Raw genomic sequence first — 18,837 nt, 5'->3', positions numbered from 1 at the left:
AGCCTTCGGCCAGTGTAAATTTGATGTACATTTGGTTAATGAATTCAGCAGGCATGGGGAGGAAAGGAGGAGACCACAGTCTTATACTAGTCTTTTATATTACTGACTTTCATAACTGCTTTGGATTTTTATACTTTATTTTCATTCTTTTTAGGGAGAAGTAATAGCATTGGACAAAATATTGACTAAAGTGGAAAAATTAAAGCAGAATGCCTCATTATTAGGGCTTCAGTCTATCAGGGCATTTTGCTTCGATGCAACAAAGGCTCTTAAACTTGATACAATTGATGGCACAGAAGGTAACCTGGATTTCTTTTTCTTATTCTGTGTTTTCTTCTCATAATTACATGTACTCATTAGAGCTTTATACAAGTATGAATATGGAGTGAGCATAAAGTAATTAAAGCAATATCTTAGTGTTTATGTAATGTTTAATGTAATGTCTGTGTTGATGTGTTAACATTTGAATGGCAAGATGCTCAAAATTTGCCCTTGACACAGCTTTGAAATGCAATATATATTATTACTAAGTATAGAATCCCATCGTGTACTAGGTCTCAAAAACTTACTCTTCCTGTCTAGATGAACTTTGTAACTTTTTCACAGTATCTCTCTGTATTTCCTTGCCAATGCCTGTTAACCACTGTCTCTTTATCTGCTTTTAATTGTCCTACTTTTTAGCTTCCAGATACAATTGTCTCTTGGTACCTGGCTTATTTTCACTTAACATAGTCTTCTTGATTCTTTCATGCTGTTGTATCAGATTTTTTTTTCAAGGCTGAATAATATTTCCTGTGTACATGTACTGCATCCTTTTATACCATGTCTTGTTGGAGTTACTTGAGTTGATTCTGTAGCATTGTTGTTGTAAATAGTGTTGAGTGAACACAGGAGTACAGCTGTCTCTGCCAACAGCTCCCATGCATGTACTCCCACTAGCAAGCATGATTACTGCATCACACAGCACTTTTGGTATTTGTCGTTTGAAGACCATGTCATTTACACTAGTGGTTGTTTTAATCTATGTTCTTACATGGCACACATGTGTCCTTTCTTCCTGCATGCTTTCACCAGATTATCTTCTGCTCTTTTCTTTTGATAACTGACTCCTCCTAGGGGTCAGGTTTTATGTCTTGCAGTTTTCATTGCATTTTCTTGAACATTAGTTGTAGTGAGCATTTTTTTCACATACCTACTGATCATACCTTCTTTTAAAGAGTAACTACTGCCCATCTAAATCTTTCACCCTCTGGGTTATCTATTAGTTGCTATGTTAAAACACCTGGCAAAAGAAACCTAAGGGAAGGTTCTTCTTGCCTCAGTGTGAAGGTGTGTACCCTATTTTACTGACTCCACATCATGATGTGCTCTGTGTTACTGACATCCCATCATGGTGCACCCTGACACCTCATCATGGTGCACTCTGTGTTACTGACCCCCATCATGGTGGACCCTGTTTTACTGACCTCCCATCATGGTGCACCCTGTGTTACTGACCCCCCATCATGGTGCACCCTGTGTTACTGACCCCCCATCATGGTACACCCTGTGTTACTGACCCCCCCATCATGGTGCACCCTGTGTTACTGACCCCCCCATCATGGTGGACCCTGTTTTACTGACCCCCCATCATGGTGCACCCTGTGTTACTGACCCCCCATCATGGTGCACTCTGTTTTACTGACCCCCCCATCATGGTGCACCCTGTTTTACTGACCCCCCATCATGGTGCACCCTGTTTTACTGACCCCCATCATGGTGCACTCTGTGTTACTGACCCCCCATCATGGTGCACCCTGTGTTACTGACCCCCATCATGGTGCACTCTGTGTTACTGACACCCCATCATGGTGGACCCTGTGTTACTGACCCCCATTATGGTGCACCCTGTGTTACTGACCCCCATCATGGTGCACCCTGTGTTACTGACCCCCCCATCATGGTGGACCCTGTTTTACTGACCCCCCATCATGGTGTGATCTGTGTTACTGACCCCCATCATGGTGCACCCTGTGTTACTGACCCCCCCATCATGGTGGACCCTGTTTTACTGACCCCCCATCATGGTGTGATCTGTGTTACTGACCCCCCATCATGGTGTGATCTGTGTTACTGACCCCCCATCATGGTGTGATCTGTGTTACTGACCCCCCATCATGGTGTGATCTGTGTTACTGACCCCCCATCATGGTGTGATCTGTGTTACTGACCCCCATCATGGTGCACCCTGTGTTACTGACCCCCATCATGGTGCACCCTGTGTTACTGACCCCCCATCATGGTGCACCCTGTGTTACTGACCCCCCATCATGGTGCACCCTGTGTTACTGACCCCCATCATGGTGCACCCTGTGTTACTGACCCCCATCATGGTGCACCCTGTGTTACTGACCCCCCATCATGGTGCACCCTGTGTTACTGACCCCCCATCATGGTGCACTCTGTGTTACTGACCCCCATCATGGTGCACCCTGTGTTACTGACCCCCCATCATGGTGCACCCTGTGTTACTGACCCCCCATCATGGTGCACTCTGTGTTACTGACCCCCCATCATGGTGCACTCTGTGTTACTGACCCCCATCATGGTGCACTCTGCGTTAATGTCCTCCCAATCACTTAGGGAAAGTGTGTGTGCTCTCAAGTGCTTCTCCAGCTGTTGTATCAGGAGCTTGAGGAACTGGTCACGTTGCATCATAGTCAGGAAACGGAGAGAGATGAATTCAGCCTTCCACTTTTCTGTCCTCCTTGTTTTCCAGGACTGCAGCCTGTAGAAGAATGCTGCCAGTTTTGGGGTAGGTGCCCTCTTCCGTCAAAGGCCTCTGGAAATACCTCTACAGACATACCCTTTTTTTTTTCTTTTTTTTTTTTCTCCTTTATTAATTTATTCTTGTTACATCTCAATGGTTATCCCATCCCTTGTATCCTCCCATTCTTCCCTCCCTCCCAATTTCCCCTTATTCCCCTCCCCTATGACTGTTCCTGAGGGGGATTACCTCCCCCTCTATATGATCATAGGGTATCAAGTCTCTTCTTGGTAACTTGCTGTCCTTCCTCTGATTGCCACCAGGTCTCCCCGTCCAGGGGACATGGTCAAAGGTGAGGCACCAGAGTATGTGAGAAAGTCATATCCCACTCTCCACTCTACTGTGGAGAGTGTTCTATCCATTGTACAGACATACCCTTACTGACATCTCTTGGGATGTGTCTCTGTCCCCCATCCTCCCTCTCTCAGACAGGGTTTCTCTGTGTAGCCTTGGCTGTCCTGGACTTGCTTTGTAGACCAGGCTGGCCTTGAACTCACAGAGATCTGCCTACCTCTCCCTCCTGAGTGCTGGGGTTACAGGTGTGCATCATCGCTCCCAGCTCTGAGGTGTGTTTTTTAAGTGAGCCATTACAGCCATGAATAGTTGGGTTTTGTTTGTTCTTTAGTATACTTACTCTGTCTTTTGTCTGAAGTATTCAATCCATTTTATTCTAGTAAATAACTGAGTGGCAAAGACTTGCTTGAGCCATTTGTCCCTTATTTCCTTAGTGATGTACAGACAGATGTATTTGCCTCCTGTGTTGCTGTCTTCTTTTGTAATTAGCTGTGTTTCTATTGTGCTATGTTTTTAATTTCCTGTTTATCCACATTCGGTTTTAGTAACCTAACCTACCAACTTTACTGTCAAACATATCCATCATAGGCCATTTGAACATGATCATGACTGAATTTTTCATTAAAAGCCCGATTTTTTTTCTTATTTGCCCATTTTATTTTGATTTTATTGCATAATTTATATATTTCTATATTGTGCACCCCAGAACAAATTATTGTGGTGGTATAAATGAGATGCCCCATTGTCTCAGGCATTTGAGCTTCCTATTTTCCTTTATGCCCTCTGAGAATCTTACTTTTGTTTTGTTCTTTTTTCCTTCTGACTAGATATTTTCAAATAATCCCTCTTTGGATAGAAATTATTTTTCTTCTACTCAATGAATTCTCTCTTTCTGTTCATTGTATTTTTCAGCTCCATTTTTTGGAGAGTCTGTCTTCCATTTTACACCTTTGACAAACACGAGGTGACCACAGCTGTGTGGGTTTAAGACTTGTGCTCTATTCCTTTGGTCTTGTGGTCTGTGTCCCAGTGTCATGCGCTTCTGTTTTCATAACTTTGTGGTGTGTTCTGAAGCTGGGTGTTACTACCATTGGCCTTTTGGCCTAGGGTTGCTTTGATTATTCCGGGTCTTTTGGCTTCTGTATGAAGCTTAGGATTTCATTTTTCTGTGAGGAATGCCATTGGAAATCTGATGGTGATATTGTTGAACCTGTGGTTTTGGCTTTGCAGACTGCAGCCATTTTGACCTTATTATTCTACCAGTCCTTGACAATGTGTGATGGTGTTTCCATCTCCTAGTGCTTTCTCTAGTGTTTTAAAGTCAGGAAAAGCTTCGGGTAAATAGAGCATGCGTATTCTTCCAGTATACTGTAGAAATTTGTATTCCTGTCTGGTTTTAATAAGAGAAATTTCACATGCAGCAAGTGCATTTGGTAATCACTTTTGTGATCTTAATCTTTAATGTTGGTATATGTATCTATACCATTGATTAAGTGTGGTGTCTTCAGTTCATGTTTATTGGTGTAACACAGTGTCTACAGAAACAACTTGAAGAAGTAAAGATTTCATTTGGCTCAAGGGTTTCAGTCTGTAGAGGAAGAGAGGTACAGCAGAACAGTCGTTGTGGCAACCAGGAACCAGAGCGAAAGGGGATTCCATCTAAGGCAAGCTGTCGCCTCCAAAAACATTCTTCTAGTGTCCTCCAACATGCCCTGCCTCTTGTCTTCCACCACCTCCCAACATTAGGAATTAATCAGTGTTTCAGATCAGGGCCCTGATCAGATCTTCTCTGGAAATATTTTCACAAACATACCCACAGGTGTATTTACTAATGCCCATGGCTTTCTTAAGTCAGTCAAATTGGCACAGACTAGCAGCCATCACACACTTTATGAGGAATGGTGAGACAAGACATTGCCACTAACCCTTAACAGGGTATTAGGTGTAGTTGTGCCCTATAACGTGTGAGCCAGTCTGAATTACTACCTGTCATTGGTTACAGTGAAAGACTCTGAAAATATGGAGCTTCAGGATCATAGTCTAGGTTACACAGAAGTTTTCTTTCTTTTTTTTATATTTTAGGCAATTGTTGATAGTTGTGTTTCAGATGAACTCGTATAAATCATATGGTCATAGAGTAAAAAACAAAATGTACAAAGTATTTATTTTTCTTTTCTTGTTTTGTTGTTTTTCAAGATAGGGTTTCTTGATGTAGCCTTGGCTGTCCTAGACAGCCATAGAGATCCGCCTGCCTCTCCCTCCCCGAGTGACAACGTATTTCAGTAGCTAATTTAGTATGAATTTAAGTCAGTAAGAGTCTATTTGTTATAGAAATAAGTGGTAAGAGACACAAGGCTTACACACACCTGCAGGCTGAAAAGCAGCAGGAGAGCTGTGTGGTGGCCTAGAACTGCCAGCTGCTGGGAGGGTCCCTGCTTAGCTGCTGCAGGTGCCTGCACACAGAGCAGGCCCTTCCGAGACCTGCACCTGAAATACCACCCATTGGGGGCTATGGCTACTCTAATGTGTTATTTACAGGAAAGGCTGGAACTCGCTGGTGCAGAGGTAAAAAGGGCTGTGAAGGTGTGACACGGTGTGGTGAGGAGGAGGAAGGCTGCTCTCCACTCCTGTTGCCTTTCCTCTCCGCACCCTGTCACATCGCTTCCGCGCTGCTTCTTGGTGGGTGGTTCTTGCAGCCAGCAGGCAGCATGACAGACAGTATGATGGTCATTTGCACCATGTTAGTATGACTCCACACTGGAGATCACGTGAAAGAATGATATTTATATGTGCAGGTTAAAGAACTAAAGCTAAGAAAATAGATTGTGGGAAATCTTCATAGAATATTATGGGAAAGATTCCTATCTTTTACATACGAGAACTGTTCTGTTCAGTAAGAAAGGCAATGGTTTCAGTAGCAAAAAGCTACACAAAGGATGTACCTGTTTAAAGGAAAAACACAATTAGTCAATGAAATAAAAAGCCATTTTGGTGAGGCTTTTGGGGAAGTGGGTACATGCTGCTGGGTGGGGAGGGTTACCAGCATGCGTCAAAACAAAGATTTCTTTGAAAGGTATTTATACCAAGACAGTAGATGAAGTAGGGGGGGAAAAGGTTCTAGATGGAGGTGGGTTAAATGGATAATGGCTAATTGGACCAGTTTCATGGCTTTCTCCTGTAGCACCAAATACATCAGAAATTACTCATAAGCACATGAGGGAAACTGGATAGACTACTAAATCCAGGGGGCTAATGGATTGTAGTGGACAGTAGCCACACACATTGCTGTAAAACCAGGAGATGAAAGAACTGCAGCTAGAACCAGCATGTTTGACAGACTCTTGACTCTTAGGGAGCTGCCTGCAGGGGTGTTACCAAGCGAGTAATCTCCTTGATGACTGGAATTAGGACCAGGTACTGGCTCCGGGTGGTATAGATTCTAACACGGAGAGGTGGAGGTCTGGTTTGTTTTGGTGTGGTTTGTGTTATACTAACAAAACTTATCTCCAACTACAAAGTCAAAAGTATATGAAATATAAGTCATGCTTAGCCTATACAAGTTCAGAGGGAGAAATGATGTCTGTTTATTTACTATCTTGGATTATGATGATCATTTCTCATTATTATATCTCAATACTATTCTATTCTTGACCAATATGTCATAGATGAGATAACAGATAATGTTTATAATTCTCTTTTATAGGGGCACCTCCATTCTTGCCAGAATCTTTTGACCGAATTCTCCTTGATGCACCCTGCAGTGGGATGGGACAGAGGCCAAACATGGCTTGTACTTGGACTCTGAAGGAAGTGACATCTTATCCGCCACTACAGCGAAAGCTCATGAGTGTGGTATGTGATGGTCAGTGTTTGGTCTACCAGGGCTGTTGTGCAGCAGCAGCATTCACTATGGCCAAACGGTGGACACGTCGGGTTTGTTCTGGCCACATGAAATATTTCTTCAGCCTGAAGGAGTAAAATTCGGTACATGCTATAATATAAATGGCCCTTGGGGACTTCCTGCTAAGTGAAGTAAACCAGACACAAAAGAAAAAAAAGTTGTAGCATCCAAATTACAAAGTAATTAGATGAGGCAAATTCCTAGGAAATTTGTTCTAGAAAGTAAAACAAAGGGAGTATGTAGAGAGAAGGGTGGGTGTGGTTTCATAGCTACAGAGACCCAGCTGGGGTACTTGCATATGAACGCAATGCCACCGGATTGTTCAGGTAACATTTTGTACTACCTATTTTCACTACAAATAAGGAAGAGATTGAGATTACCTGGTGTTTTCTGTGGTCTTAATTTTTCAAGATGCACTCTTGCTGGATATCCTAAGCTGGACTCAAGCTCTCAAGACTCTTCCCTCAGCTTCACAGATGCTGTGATGACTTGTGTACATCATCACACTAGGTACAGCTTTAAACATAGGGACCTTTCCTTTACGATGACTCGTCCTTTGAGATACACAGCCAGTAGCCTCCTTTTCATTGACACATGTTGTTAATTGTAAACATTCTACCCCTCAAGTGAAAATAAAACCAAAACCAAAAACACAGTTCACTAACTAATTCATGCATAGTTGATAATTGACGTAAAGAATATAAAGAAATTGTTCTTTACTGTTCCTGGCTTATTTTAGTTATCTGATTATAAGTCATAAGTCTAATATAGGGTAACACATTGTTAAAAGTAGGCATGATAATGTCCAGAATGTTTAAGGATTACAACAACTGAAAATTTAATTGATCTAGTATATTACAGATAGAATATTTGAGGATTCTTGTCAGTTTTGTTAAACTTAATACATTTCAAAGCATGGGGTACTCATATTTTATTTTAATTTCAAATTTTCTATTTGTAAAATTATGTACAAGTATATTTTTGTCTGTTTATGCACCACCTGCATGCAGGGATCTGAGTAAGCCAGAAAGAGGCCTCTTTAACTGGTGAGCTGAGTTGCCTGTGGGTGCAGTGACCTGAGCCTGCGTCCCCTGCAAGAGCAGTGAGCACTGTTAACTGCAGAGCCATCCTTCCAGACCAATATAATGCTCTTTTGATGAGAGATGAATTCATTATTTTCCCCTTTGCCACAGTGCAAATACATAGACTACAGCAACAATTAGTATGCTATAATTAGTCTGTTAGGTTGCCTCTGAGTCCATTTCTGCTCCTTCTCTCTTGCTGCCTCCTTTCATACACAAACAGAGCACTGGTTGTGTATTATTTAGTTTTCAGAATAGTCATCAAAGAACAAGCCTTCGGCATGAAAGAACCAAGTGGCACAAAGGACTCTTTCCAGACAAAATCCACTTTGGCCTGAGGATAAAACTAATTTACTTCTTTATTGTTTTCTCCTTCTGTTGTTGTTTTTAGGTCATAGTGAAATAGAAATTCAGAAAGGATACTGAGAGTAGATGGATGGCTTCAGTGCAGAGGGCTGGCTGTAAGAGCGAGCTTAGAGAGCAGGTGTGTCCTGTGTCATGGCTAGAGGTTCACCATTAAGGGGAAGCTTAGAGAGCAGGTGTGTCCTGCGTCATGGCTAGACGGTCCCCATTGAGGGGGAGCTTAGAGAGCAGGTGTGTCCTGCGTCATGGCTAAACACTGAGAATGTGAACTTTAGGCTCCTAGTTATCTTTATTTGAGCCATGACTCATCTACATTAGTGGCTTTAGGTACATTGATTTTTTTTTTCAACTGGTGGGGAGTACAGTGTTTGCTATTAGGAATACCTCATTGGAAATCATGATTGGTAAGCATTCTTTGAGAAAATTCATGTTAAAGTCTTTTAGCATAGCACCTGGAACAAAGTCACAACATTCACATTTCTTTAATTAAGGGAGAAGTATGAATTTTGATTTTTGGAAAGATTTTTATTAAAATTTTAAACAAGATTATGAGTTTGTTCCCCCCCCCCAAAAAAAACAAAAACAAAACAAAACAAAAAACCCTCAAAACCAGTTGGCTGGGTAGAGAAGAGGGTGGTGGATTAAGGAAAAGTAAAGAGAAGAACTAAATATGATCAAAATACATTCTATAAAATCCAAAAAGAAGTCATAGAAAATCTGTGAGGTTGGAAACATCAACCTTAGGCATGTAACCCAGTTGGTGGAGTGCTGGCCTAACGTGTGAGTTCCTTCTTGTTGCTGCGACAAAATGCCTGACAAGGCAGCTTACCAGAGAGACTGTTTATTTTGGTTTCCAGTTCTCAGTCCATCACGGGGAGGAAGTCGTGCAGCAGGAGCTTGAGATATTGGTCACATTGCATCAGTAGAGGGGCTAAGAGCAGTAGATGCCAGTGCTCACCTCAGCTGCTGCTTCTCACCTGTTCAGACCTCAGCCTGTGGGATAGTGCTCCCGTACTGAAGGTGGCTCTTCCCACCCCAGTTAGCCTAATATAGACAGTCTGTCACCGGCATGCCCAGAGGCCTGTCTCCTCAGGGATGCATATCCTGTCCAGATGACAGCATTAACCGTTACTCCTCTCATGCATGAAGCACTGGGTTAGATTGCAGCAGCACATAAGCTGACTGAGACAGCATACATAGGGTCCTAGCATTCTGCAGATAGAGGCAGAGGGCCGTAAGTTTAGAGTCATCTTCTGGTAGATGGATAATTTGAGGCCAGCCTCGACTATATGAGAGCCTGTCTAAAAAGACAGAGAAGATAAAACTTAAGATATTTGGGAGAAATGTATTGTAACATGGCAGCACATATTCTGATGCTCATCAAATACCTAAAGCTCTGTCTAGACCATAACTAAGGAAGAGGACAATCCATGGCATTCTCTAAGAGCCTCTTTTCTTAGCGGCAGCTTCTGTAGCATGTGCCATTAATGCTGCTTAGTAAACTATAGAAAGGAAGGAGTGCTGTGAGGCCCATTAGGACGAAGAAGAGCATTTTAGAAAAGGGGACCTGGAAGCAACAGTGGGTGGAACATCACAAAGGAACAAACAATATAAAGAACATTTTCTAATCTGGTGCAAGGATCTGCAAGTAGCAGTGACTTTGGCTGTTGCAGGAACAGCAGGCCAGTGTTGCCAGTGCAGAAGAGCAGGACGGGCAGAATAGGAGGTCAGTACGACAGGAACGCCTGTGTGTAGAGCCTTGAAAGCTCTTTCAGGACTTTGCTTCTGAAGCTGGGAAGCAGCAAGTTGAAAAGCATTGCTCAGACTGGTGTGTGAAGACTGGCTTGTAGGAGGGCGTGGTTAAGTGTTGTATAATCCAGGTAAAGAGGCCTGAGCAGGAATGCTGGCAGTGGATGTTGAGTGCAGTAACCAAAAACTGGCACACTCCTCTCTCGCTGTTCCAGTCTCTCTCTCTCCCCCCTCCCACTCTCACTCTCATTGTGTATGTGTGTGTGTGTGTGTGTGTGTGTGTGTGTGTATGCACACACATTTATTTATTCAATGTGTATACATGTGTGCCTGAGTGTATGTATGTGTACCATGTGCGTGCAGGCATCAGCAGGTGTCAGGGTATCAGCTCACCTGGAGCTGAAGTTATAGGCAGTTGTGAACCACCGAATGGGTGCTTGTATTGGAGCCCTGGTCTTCTGCAAGATCAGTAAACACTTTTCTCCATGAGCCATCTCTCTATTTTATATGGAAAGGAGGGCCAGTAGGGTTAGCTGGTGGATGGGGAAGGTGGAGGAGTGCAGCCATAAATGGTGCTCTGAGGGTCAGTGCTGGAGCCCTGGTAAGCCTAGGAAGGCTTTGCAAGTGGGTGTCAGAGGATGGTGAGTATACATCTGGGGACACATTAGCTGAGATTCCAGGATGTTGACAAGACAACTGAATACATGTATATGGGCTCAGAAGGAGGTCTCCCCTACAACCGTGTTTGTAACATTGAGCATAAAGAGCATGGAAAGGGAGACAAGTGAAGGTCGTGCGTGAGGGCTGAGTCTGTGTTCTCTGAAGCTCTCAGGGAAGGCTGCACGCACTCTGCAGTGAGCACATTGTGCTCTAACTACAGGAGGAGGCCATAGCACACAGGACAGCATTTTATTTCCACCCAATGCTTGCTAGGCACCATGTGCCACTGTCTCAGTTCCTTTGGGGTGTTTATTCGGTCTTACGGCATGTACAGTCTGATCATTGCTTTCTTTAGGCCATTCAGCTGCTGAAGCCAGGGGGAGTGCTGGTTTACAGCACATGCACAATAACTCTGGCAGAAAACGAAGAGCAAGTTGCCTGGGCCCTCAGAACATTCCCCTGCCTTCAGCTGCAGTCCCAGGTGAGAGCACTGACATTTCCAGTCATCAGATAAATCTCAGAGTGGGAAGTACACTGGCACACGCAGGCTGTTAGCGTGTTGGTGTGTTCAGACTGGCCGTGGAGATGAGAAAGCGTCCCCTCTCTCTGCATTGCGCTGAACAGGACTTGAGTATCTTCCTACTTTATTCCACTTCCTGCCATTAACACTACATTTCTAGAGAGTGGCTTTCTTTTTGGCCTTTTTGGTTAGACTTACATATCTGTGAGCAAAATACCCACACACATACGTGCACTCCTGTTGTCCACATAGATTAGAAGAGGCATCTAATCCCTTGTATGTGGAGTACAGGTAGTTGTGAGACACGTATGTACATGCTGAGAATCAAACCAGGTTCTCTGCAAGACTTCACTTCCTTCCTAGTCCTACAGTTTTCTGATTTAGAGAAGAATGAGCATTTTTACCTCCTGCTACATCAGACACACTGTACAACAGTGGCCTCCAGGGTATCAGAAGACCAGCCACAGGGGCAAGCTGCAGCTCAGGAGTGTCTCCCTTCACACTTAGCATATTTTTAAAGCCATTTGCAGTTTGTTTCAGTGTGCATTAGCCTGACTTTTTGCTTGGATATGTATTAAAACTGATTCAGTTTTGAGATCTTTATGTCTACAGAGAGGCTAACATTTGGGGACACTGAGCACCTGTCTGTGTGGCTTCCTGCACAACTCTAACAGGCAGTCAGAACATGAAGATTAAAACCAACCTAAAAATGGTTCCTGCCCAAAAGGGTAACATAGCTACATGCTAATGAAAGCAAGACTTCAGAATTCACATGGAGTCTTTCTGAAGAAGTGATGGGAGACTCCCTCACTGCCAGACGTGATTGGGTTTTCCTGACAGCAGTTTCTTCTGCACCAGTGTTCAAACCCTTGTCTGGGGGATGGTGACTTGTTGGCATTTATGGATCTTCACCACTAGACTTCCGGCACATAGTTTTCAAAAATCACTGGATTCTTTTAGGTTCCTTAAAACCTAGTTAATGTAGCCATGATTTATATCCTTTTCTAATATGTGTTCTCCTAATGAGTGCTAAATAAGAAAACTTCCATCAGAGTTAGTGTAGTTAAAGGCATTTTAGATGTCTCAGGGGCTGGCTCCTTTCATTATTAGAGAATGAGAGGACTGACTATTCATTTATCCACGTTACACCAGGCCCAACAGTTAGTTGCCTTTACTTGGCATAAGGTACCTGCATATTATACCAGTTTTATAAATGGAGTGAGGCAAAGCTGCTGGCTTAGATCATATAGCAGAAATATGTTAGAGCTGCATTTTAAGTCTCCAAGCATGTAATCATAACACTCAGGCCTTTCGTAATGCCATGGTACTTAATATTCATGGAGGATCCTAAATACATATTTAGGTCCTTTATCAGATGACCACTTAGCACTGCTTCTCCATGCTCCTCAAATTGGCTGTGCATCCCTCAGAAGCAAGTATTCTTATTTGTACTTAGGCTTCTGGAAGAGGACACACACAGCCAGTCTGTCTCTTAAAATTAAGCCGGATAGAGGCGACTTACTAATGTAGCACATTCAGCCATATTTGTTCATTTCTTCCCATCAGGAACCACAGATAGGAGGAGAAGGCATGGTGGGAGCAGGCCTGCCACTGGAGCAACTGAAGCAGCTGCAGAGATTTGACCCATCTGCTGTGCCGCTGCAGAAGAGGGACGCCGATTCCCTCGGAGATGCCAGCAGAGAAGACATGGTCTGGCTGGCCAACAAGGATTGTATAGGCTTCTTTATTGCAAAGTTTCTAAAATGTAAAAGCACAGAAGGGGTTTCTGGGAAATGAAAACTCTGTCTGGTGCTTTTGCTTACACCAAGTGTTGTTAAACGAACAGAGTGATGGCATGGTTGCTTAGGAAACAGGAAGATGCTAACAGTTTCCTGGGATCAGAAGGAACAGTGTGCCTGTGATCCTGGGGAGGTGGGGGCTAGGAAAGGAAAGGGGGAGTTGCCTGTGGGGGTCTGGAATATACTTTCGGTTTTAAATCAGAAACATTAGTCTTTCTAATGTGGAAAATAGTTTAAAAACAAAAGAATAAAACTCAGCCTTTCGAGTGGTTATGAAAAACTGTTTTTTTGTTCCCAAGATGGCGGTAGTTTCTTCTTTAGGCATTCAGAGCATGGGCGGTAACCCGACTGCATCATGACTGAGAGAAGTGTTCTTCTTACCTGAGCCTCTGCCTCAGTCTCTCTGATAACTAATTCTAAGTCTGGCTTCTTAATTTCAAGATTTATTTACTGTGTATGATTTGTGCGTGGAAGTACTGCTCATGCCATGACATACGTGTAAGTCAGAGGACAACCTTCAGGAGCCAATTGCCCACCTCTACCCTGGGTTCTGGGGCTCAAACTTATATCACCAGACTTGTGTAGCAAGTGCTTTTGCCTGCTGAGCCATTTCCCCTTCCCTCAGCTCTCTTCTAAATAAATCTTGGGCTTGTAGTCAATAATAACCTAAAAGGTGAAATATAGATATTTATTTTGTAGATAGAAGGACAATTGAAAGTAGTCCACATTTTGGCTGTATTTTATCCCTTTCTGGAATAGAGATCATGCAAAATGATAGAAAAATTCTTGAGGCGAAAGGAAAACAATTCCTGACAGCTGAGGCCTGCCTTGGTACTTTGCACTGGGCCTTGGCCACTGCTCTGGGCAGCAGTATCTGATAGATCAAGACAGAATTAAGAGCTCCTCTTAGCCAAATCTGAACTCAACTTGGACAAAATGAGAACTTGAGCCAGCCGAGCATCCTGCCACTGTGGCCATTCTGCCCTGCCTACCTCTGGCCTCATCCGACCTGCTTTGTAGATAGACTCCAGTAAGATTCCCACTACCCAGCAACATCAAAAGGCTCATGTGTGGACCACACTGGACTGGTTTGTTATCTTTCATTTATATCCTTCCAAATTACTGCACTTTGGGTGTGTCAAGTGGATAACTGAAACCAGTTGCTGATGGGTTTTTTTCTTTGTCGGTTTTCTGTAGGAAGGTCTCACAGTGACTTACCGCATCCATATTGACTACAGCAGCTCCTGGATGAGGTATACCCTTTGGGTGACTTCTTAGAACTGGAGAAAAGCTCTTTGGAACAGCACTGAGTTCTGTACATGTGAGCGCCTGTATCCATGGCTCTCAGCACACTGTGACTCCAGTTTACTGTGTTATCCTGAGCTCACTCCTACACTTGGGAAATGTGCTCCTTGTGGCACTGCTGTTTCTGGGGTTCAGTGTAATCCCTCAGATTGTCAACACTTATTTTAAGCGGCTCCATAATCCCTGTTGCCTTCCCTTCTCTCTGCACATCTTTATGTGCTACGCTGGGTGAGAATGGGAGAGAAACAGCCTAGCAGCAAACCTGCATGCTGTCAACCTTTAGCCATCCTGGTAAATACTAGCGTGCACACAGAGCTAGCAAAAGAGAGCCCTGCATGTGTGTGTGATACAGCAAGGACACAGAACGCTGTTAACACTTTCCCTGTTAACATGTTTGCAGTGGATTTCTTCCCCTCAAATTGGAAGGCAAACCACATATTCTTCAAGGACACGAAACAGTGCAATAGGTGAAAAAAATCAGGGACATGTGGGAGGATATTATCATAGCTTTTAACATGCTTAGTTTTAATATAGATTGTTTCTATGAAAACAGAAAAAGGCATTTATTCAATGGTAAATATATTTTAATTAAAACCCTATGTTAGATTTTAGTTTATATATATATATATATATCAAAGTGAAGTAAAACAGTTAATCAGACTCAGAGCCAGTATGGAACTTGCTGGAATAAGACCAGAGTTCATTAAGGAGAAATGGCGGCCCCTCCCCAAACATACAGGGAAGCTATGGGTCCTCTTAAAAATGAAGTAAGCTTCTAAATATGAGTCTGAATTATACTACAGGTTGAATTAAGGTGGAAAGAAGACTCTTTGGTTTACATTGTAAAAGTCTTTTACCTACCTTGGTGTGTGTTTGTTTTACTTAAATATTGAAGGAAGATTACCAAACAAACATCTGGTTATTGGCATTGGCCAGACGGAGATATTCCTCATGGCAATGTAGAATCTAACATCCTCATTCCTAAGATGGCAATTAATACCACTGGTAAACAGTGCAGAAGCCAGCTCTTTATTTGTTTCCATGAATTACTTTAAACCAAGTTCGTTAAACAGTTCAGTGTCATGACAGCGAGTGAGTGTTTAACAGGAATGCAGAGCAGGCCATGTTAAAATGTGGCATTGTCTGCAGCACAGTATGACTAAGACATCCTACGTTTAGCAGCACCTTTTTTGTAACAGTGAGTGAGCAGTAGAGAAAGCATAGGAAAAACCAGAATGACTGACATGGAAGAATAATACTGTTAACTACATCCCCAGCATTTCCCGGTTGACTACAGAAAAAAAATCAGGATTCGACAACCGAGAGGTTAAGATTGAGCTTTTGCTTGTGAGAAGACTGGCATTGCCTTCCGCCAGTGAGTAAACAACCCATCTTCCATGGGATTATTTCTATATTTCTAGATGCATCGCACACTGCTGGTACAGACCCACTGTGCAGCTTTCACACACAGGTGCCATATGTCAGATCCTTTGGCAGAATGGAGGAATGACTTGATGTGCTCGCAAATGTTCACAGTCAAGGTAGGACTTAAGAATTGGGTCCCAAATTAAACAGATGGACACCATAGGAACTGTTCTTTGAAAGGGATGAAGGGCAGTTGCAGGTAAGAGAACCACCATTCATCCTTCATGAGCCTAAGTGTCTCAGAGTCATTCCTGTGGATGAAACAAACACATAGGAGAGGAGTAGATCACTGCTGAACATCTGGTTGTGATAAATACGGGTCAGAAATTAATGTGTGTAAAGTCTGTAAATCCTGTAATTAGTATAGTGCTGATTCTACGGGAAATTTTTAATTATGCAGGTAAAACACTGGTGCAATAGTATATGCAGCTCAATTTTTAAGTGCTCTCATTTTCTTGGGTATAAGATAAAAGTATTAAATCTAAAACCACTTTAAATGCAAAAGTGCATTAGTTATAAATGCCTAAGAATATTTGGGAAGAACATGGAATTAACAGGAAACAAAAAGTTATTTATTGTAACCATTATTTGTTTTAGTAATATACTGATCTGATTGGGTAATCACAGAGAGGCGTTTTCCTGGGGGGAAAGCTTCAACTGCTAGGGGTTTGTGCAGCTAAACAGTCTTACCTATCCATCAGCACTGGGCTCTTGAGAGACAGATTTTATAGCCTTAGCTAAGAGAGTTGTAAGCTTCCTAACACAGGCAAACTGGGGCGTGAAGAAAGCGTCTTCCAGGTTCTCCTTCAGAGATGTCTTGTATAAGAAAACAGTAACTTTTTCACTTCACATCATCGCATTTTGTCCTGATAACTTGTAAAGCTTTAGCAGAAGCCTTGGTTGTAAGAAGCACTTTCTAGATTTTGACAGATAGGGATGCTGGGAGAACAGTAGGTAACTGAAGATAAAAACAGGAGCAATAGGCAAGGTTAGAAAGTGAAGTGGGACAAGGTATAAAAATTTATTTCCCTACGAAATAATTGCACAAGCTGTGTAAACATTTCTTACTAAAACAAAATACTCTGACACACAAAGATTGTACATCTGCAGTGGAGCACTCACAGTACAAGACGCCCCTTTCCTCTTGCCAGGAGCAAAAGCAAGGGGTCAGCAGCCGAGTGCATCCCGAGTCCCTTTGGCAGCAAGCTTCCTCAGGCTTCCTCACATTCCCTGGCTGCTCAGTGGGTTTTAAAGCAACATACAACACGATTAAAAAACGAAGCCAGGTGGGCAGAAGTCTCAGCCATCAGCCCCGAGTTTCTGCATTAGTCTTTTGCGTTCCACTTCACTTCAGTCACTTACACATTCACACACACACTCATGTGCACATGGCGGGTTCGGCTTAGATACTCCAGTGCAGTGACTATAACAGACACTAGCTGCTAAGAATGTGTTTGTCACAATCAGTGTGGACTGTATGGAGTAGAAAAACCTCTGGAGTTTGGTTATGTTTACCATAATTTATGGTTAAAATTAAAAACTTTTACAAGGATGGGATTACATTCAGAAATCAAACCTCAAGTCAAGCAGTCACACGTATTTACAATATGTACAGGCGCTCTTTTAGAATGGGAGAGGGATCTAGACAATGTTATTAGAAATTTCCTGAATGTGGGCATTTCTAGTCCCTGTGATTCATAAAGCAAATCTGCTGACTTGGCATTAAGACCCTAAAATTGTGTGATCAAACTGATATATATATATATATTATATATAATTATAATAAGGTGTTTGCAGAAATAACATTTACAAACTGTCTATACAGTACACAGTACTAGTACATAGAAAATAGAGTCTAACTTTATAATCCCCTTTGTGTAAGGCAAGACTGAATCTGTCCCCAAATTTAGTCAGCCAGAGGTACAAGCAAGAAACAGTGGTCCATGAAAGAATGACAGGTCAGGTAGCTGGGTATTAAAAATATGGAGAAATTCCACTTGTTATCTGTGCTGCATCTGGCTCACTGGATACATTGACTGCATTTCTGAAGCCACTCTGTTCTGGTGGCAGCCACCCCAAACAGCTTTGAGAGAGTCTAGGACATGGACGGAGGACTGCAGCTGTACTAGGCCAATTTATGTGGTACTCACAAAAGGATGTGTATTAATACTTGGTTGCATGCTATTGCTATTCAAGCAACAGCAATACAGAGTATACAAGACAGATCACAGATGGTTGCAATGTAGCCCCCAAAGATTTTGCCTAAGGATGATGTTACATACGACTCGCGGCAGAAACACGGTCACTGGCGGATGTAGACCTCCCTGTTCCACTCGCCAGCCTCGTCCCTCCTCTTAGGTATGACTTCCCCCTCCTTGCTACAGTAGCGGTCCTTAGATTTATGCCGGCTTCGCTGTTTGTTGCACTCGTTGTGGTCCTGCTCTCGGCCCACGTCCCTAGAGCGGTGGCGAGACTCTCGGTGTCTGTGGGTCTCATCTCTGTGGTTATGTTCTCGGTGCGGGGCATAATGGTCTACGTGGTCATGTGAGTAATCTTCCTTTGGCTCCACATAGGCAGAGTCTCGGCTCTCCTGGGTTTCAGAGTCAAACGTCTCTTGCCTAGAGAGGCCTCGACCCGTCCCACTGCGGTGGTTTTGGTGTGTGGCCGAGGAAGAACGGTGTTGGGATCTCTTGACTGGTTCCAGACAAGGTTCTTCTTCAGCTTGAGAAGTGGACCGGGGAGCAGAGCGATCAGTCCTCTGATCACCTTGAGAACCCTGGAGCGAAGGGGGACACATGTGAAGGTGTTGGCTACGGACATCATCCAAGGAGCTAGAGTGCCTTGAGAACAGCACTGTGTAAGTACATCCTTTGCCAGGTAGCCCAGATGCTGCAATGAAGCCAGCCTGGCTTAGGCTCGCCATCCTTGGAAAT

The 18,837-nt window shown here is 43.2% G+C and overlaps 2 protein-coding genes across 19 annotated transcripts in view; one reads left to right on the top strand and one right to left on the bottom strand.

The window, feature by feature from the left end:
* Positions 1 to 13,199, top strand: part of NSUN6 (NOP2/Sun RNA methyltransferase 6) — a 38,271-nt gene extending 25,072 nt beyond the window's left edge. Inside the window, exons 8-11 of one of the 2 annotated variants that reach the window (XM_084782578.1) lie at positions 155 to 299; positions 6,804 to 6,952; positions 11,211 to 11,336; positions 12,942 to 13,199. In XM_084782578.1, the coding sequence (XP_084638704.1) occupies positions 155 to 299; positions 6,804 to 6,952; positions 11,211 to 11,336; positions 12,942 to 13,172 (651 nt within the window). In that variant the 3' untranslated portion in view covers positions 13,173 to 13,199. Of the gene's footprint in view, positions 1 to 154; positions 300 to 6,803; positions 6,963 to 11,210; positions 11,337 to 12,941 lie in introns of both variants that reach the window. The other variant, XM_084782579.1, reaches the window with a different exon arrangement.
* Positions 13,200 to 15,487: 2,288 nt separating this feature from the next.
* CACNB2 (calcium voltage-gated channel auxiliary subunit beta 2) overlaps positions 15,488 to 18,837 on the bottom strand; it is a 340,356-nt gene continuing 337,006 nt past the window's right edge. For all 17 annotated transcript variants that reach the window (XM_084782575.1, XM_084782570.1, XM_084782573.1 and 14 more), the window contains one exon: positions 15,488 to 18,680. In XM_084782575.1, the coding sequence (XP_084638701.1) occupies positions 18,207 to 18,680 (474 nt within the window). In that variant the 3' untranslated portion in view covers positions 15,488 to 18,206. The remainder of the gene's footprint in view (positions 18,681 to 18,837) is intronic.

Source organism: Acomys minous (genome assembly GCF_964271855.1).
Source record: "Acomys minous genome assembly, chromosome: 5".
NCBI classification, from domain to species: Eukaryota; Metazoa; Chordata; class Mammalia; order Rodentia; family Muridae; genus Acomys; species Acomys minous.
The sequence above is the reverse complement of the archived record's forward strand: the minus strand, read 5'-3'. Positions and strand labels throughout refer to the sequence as shown.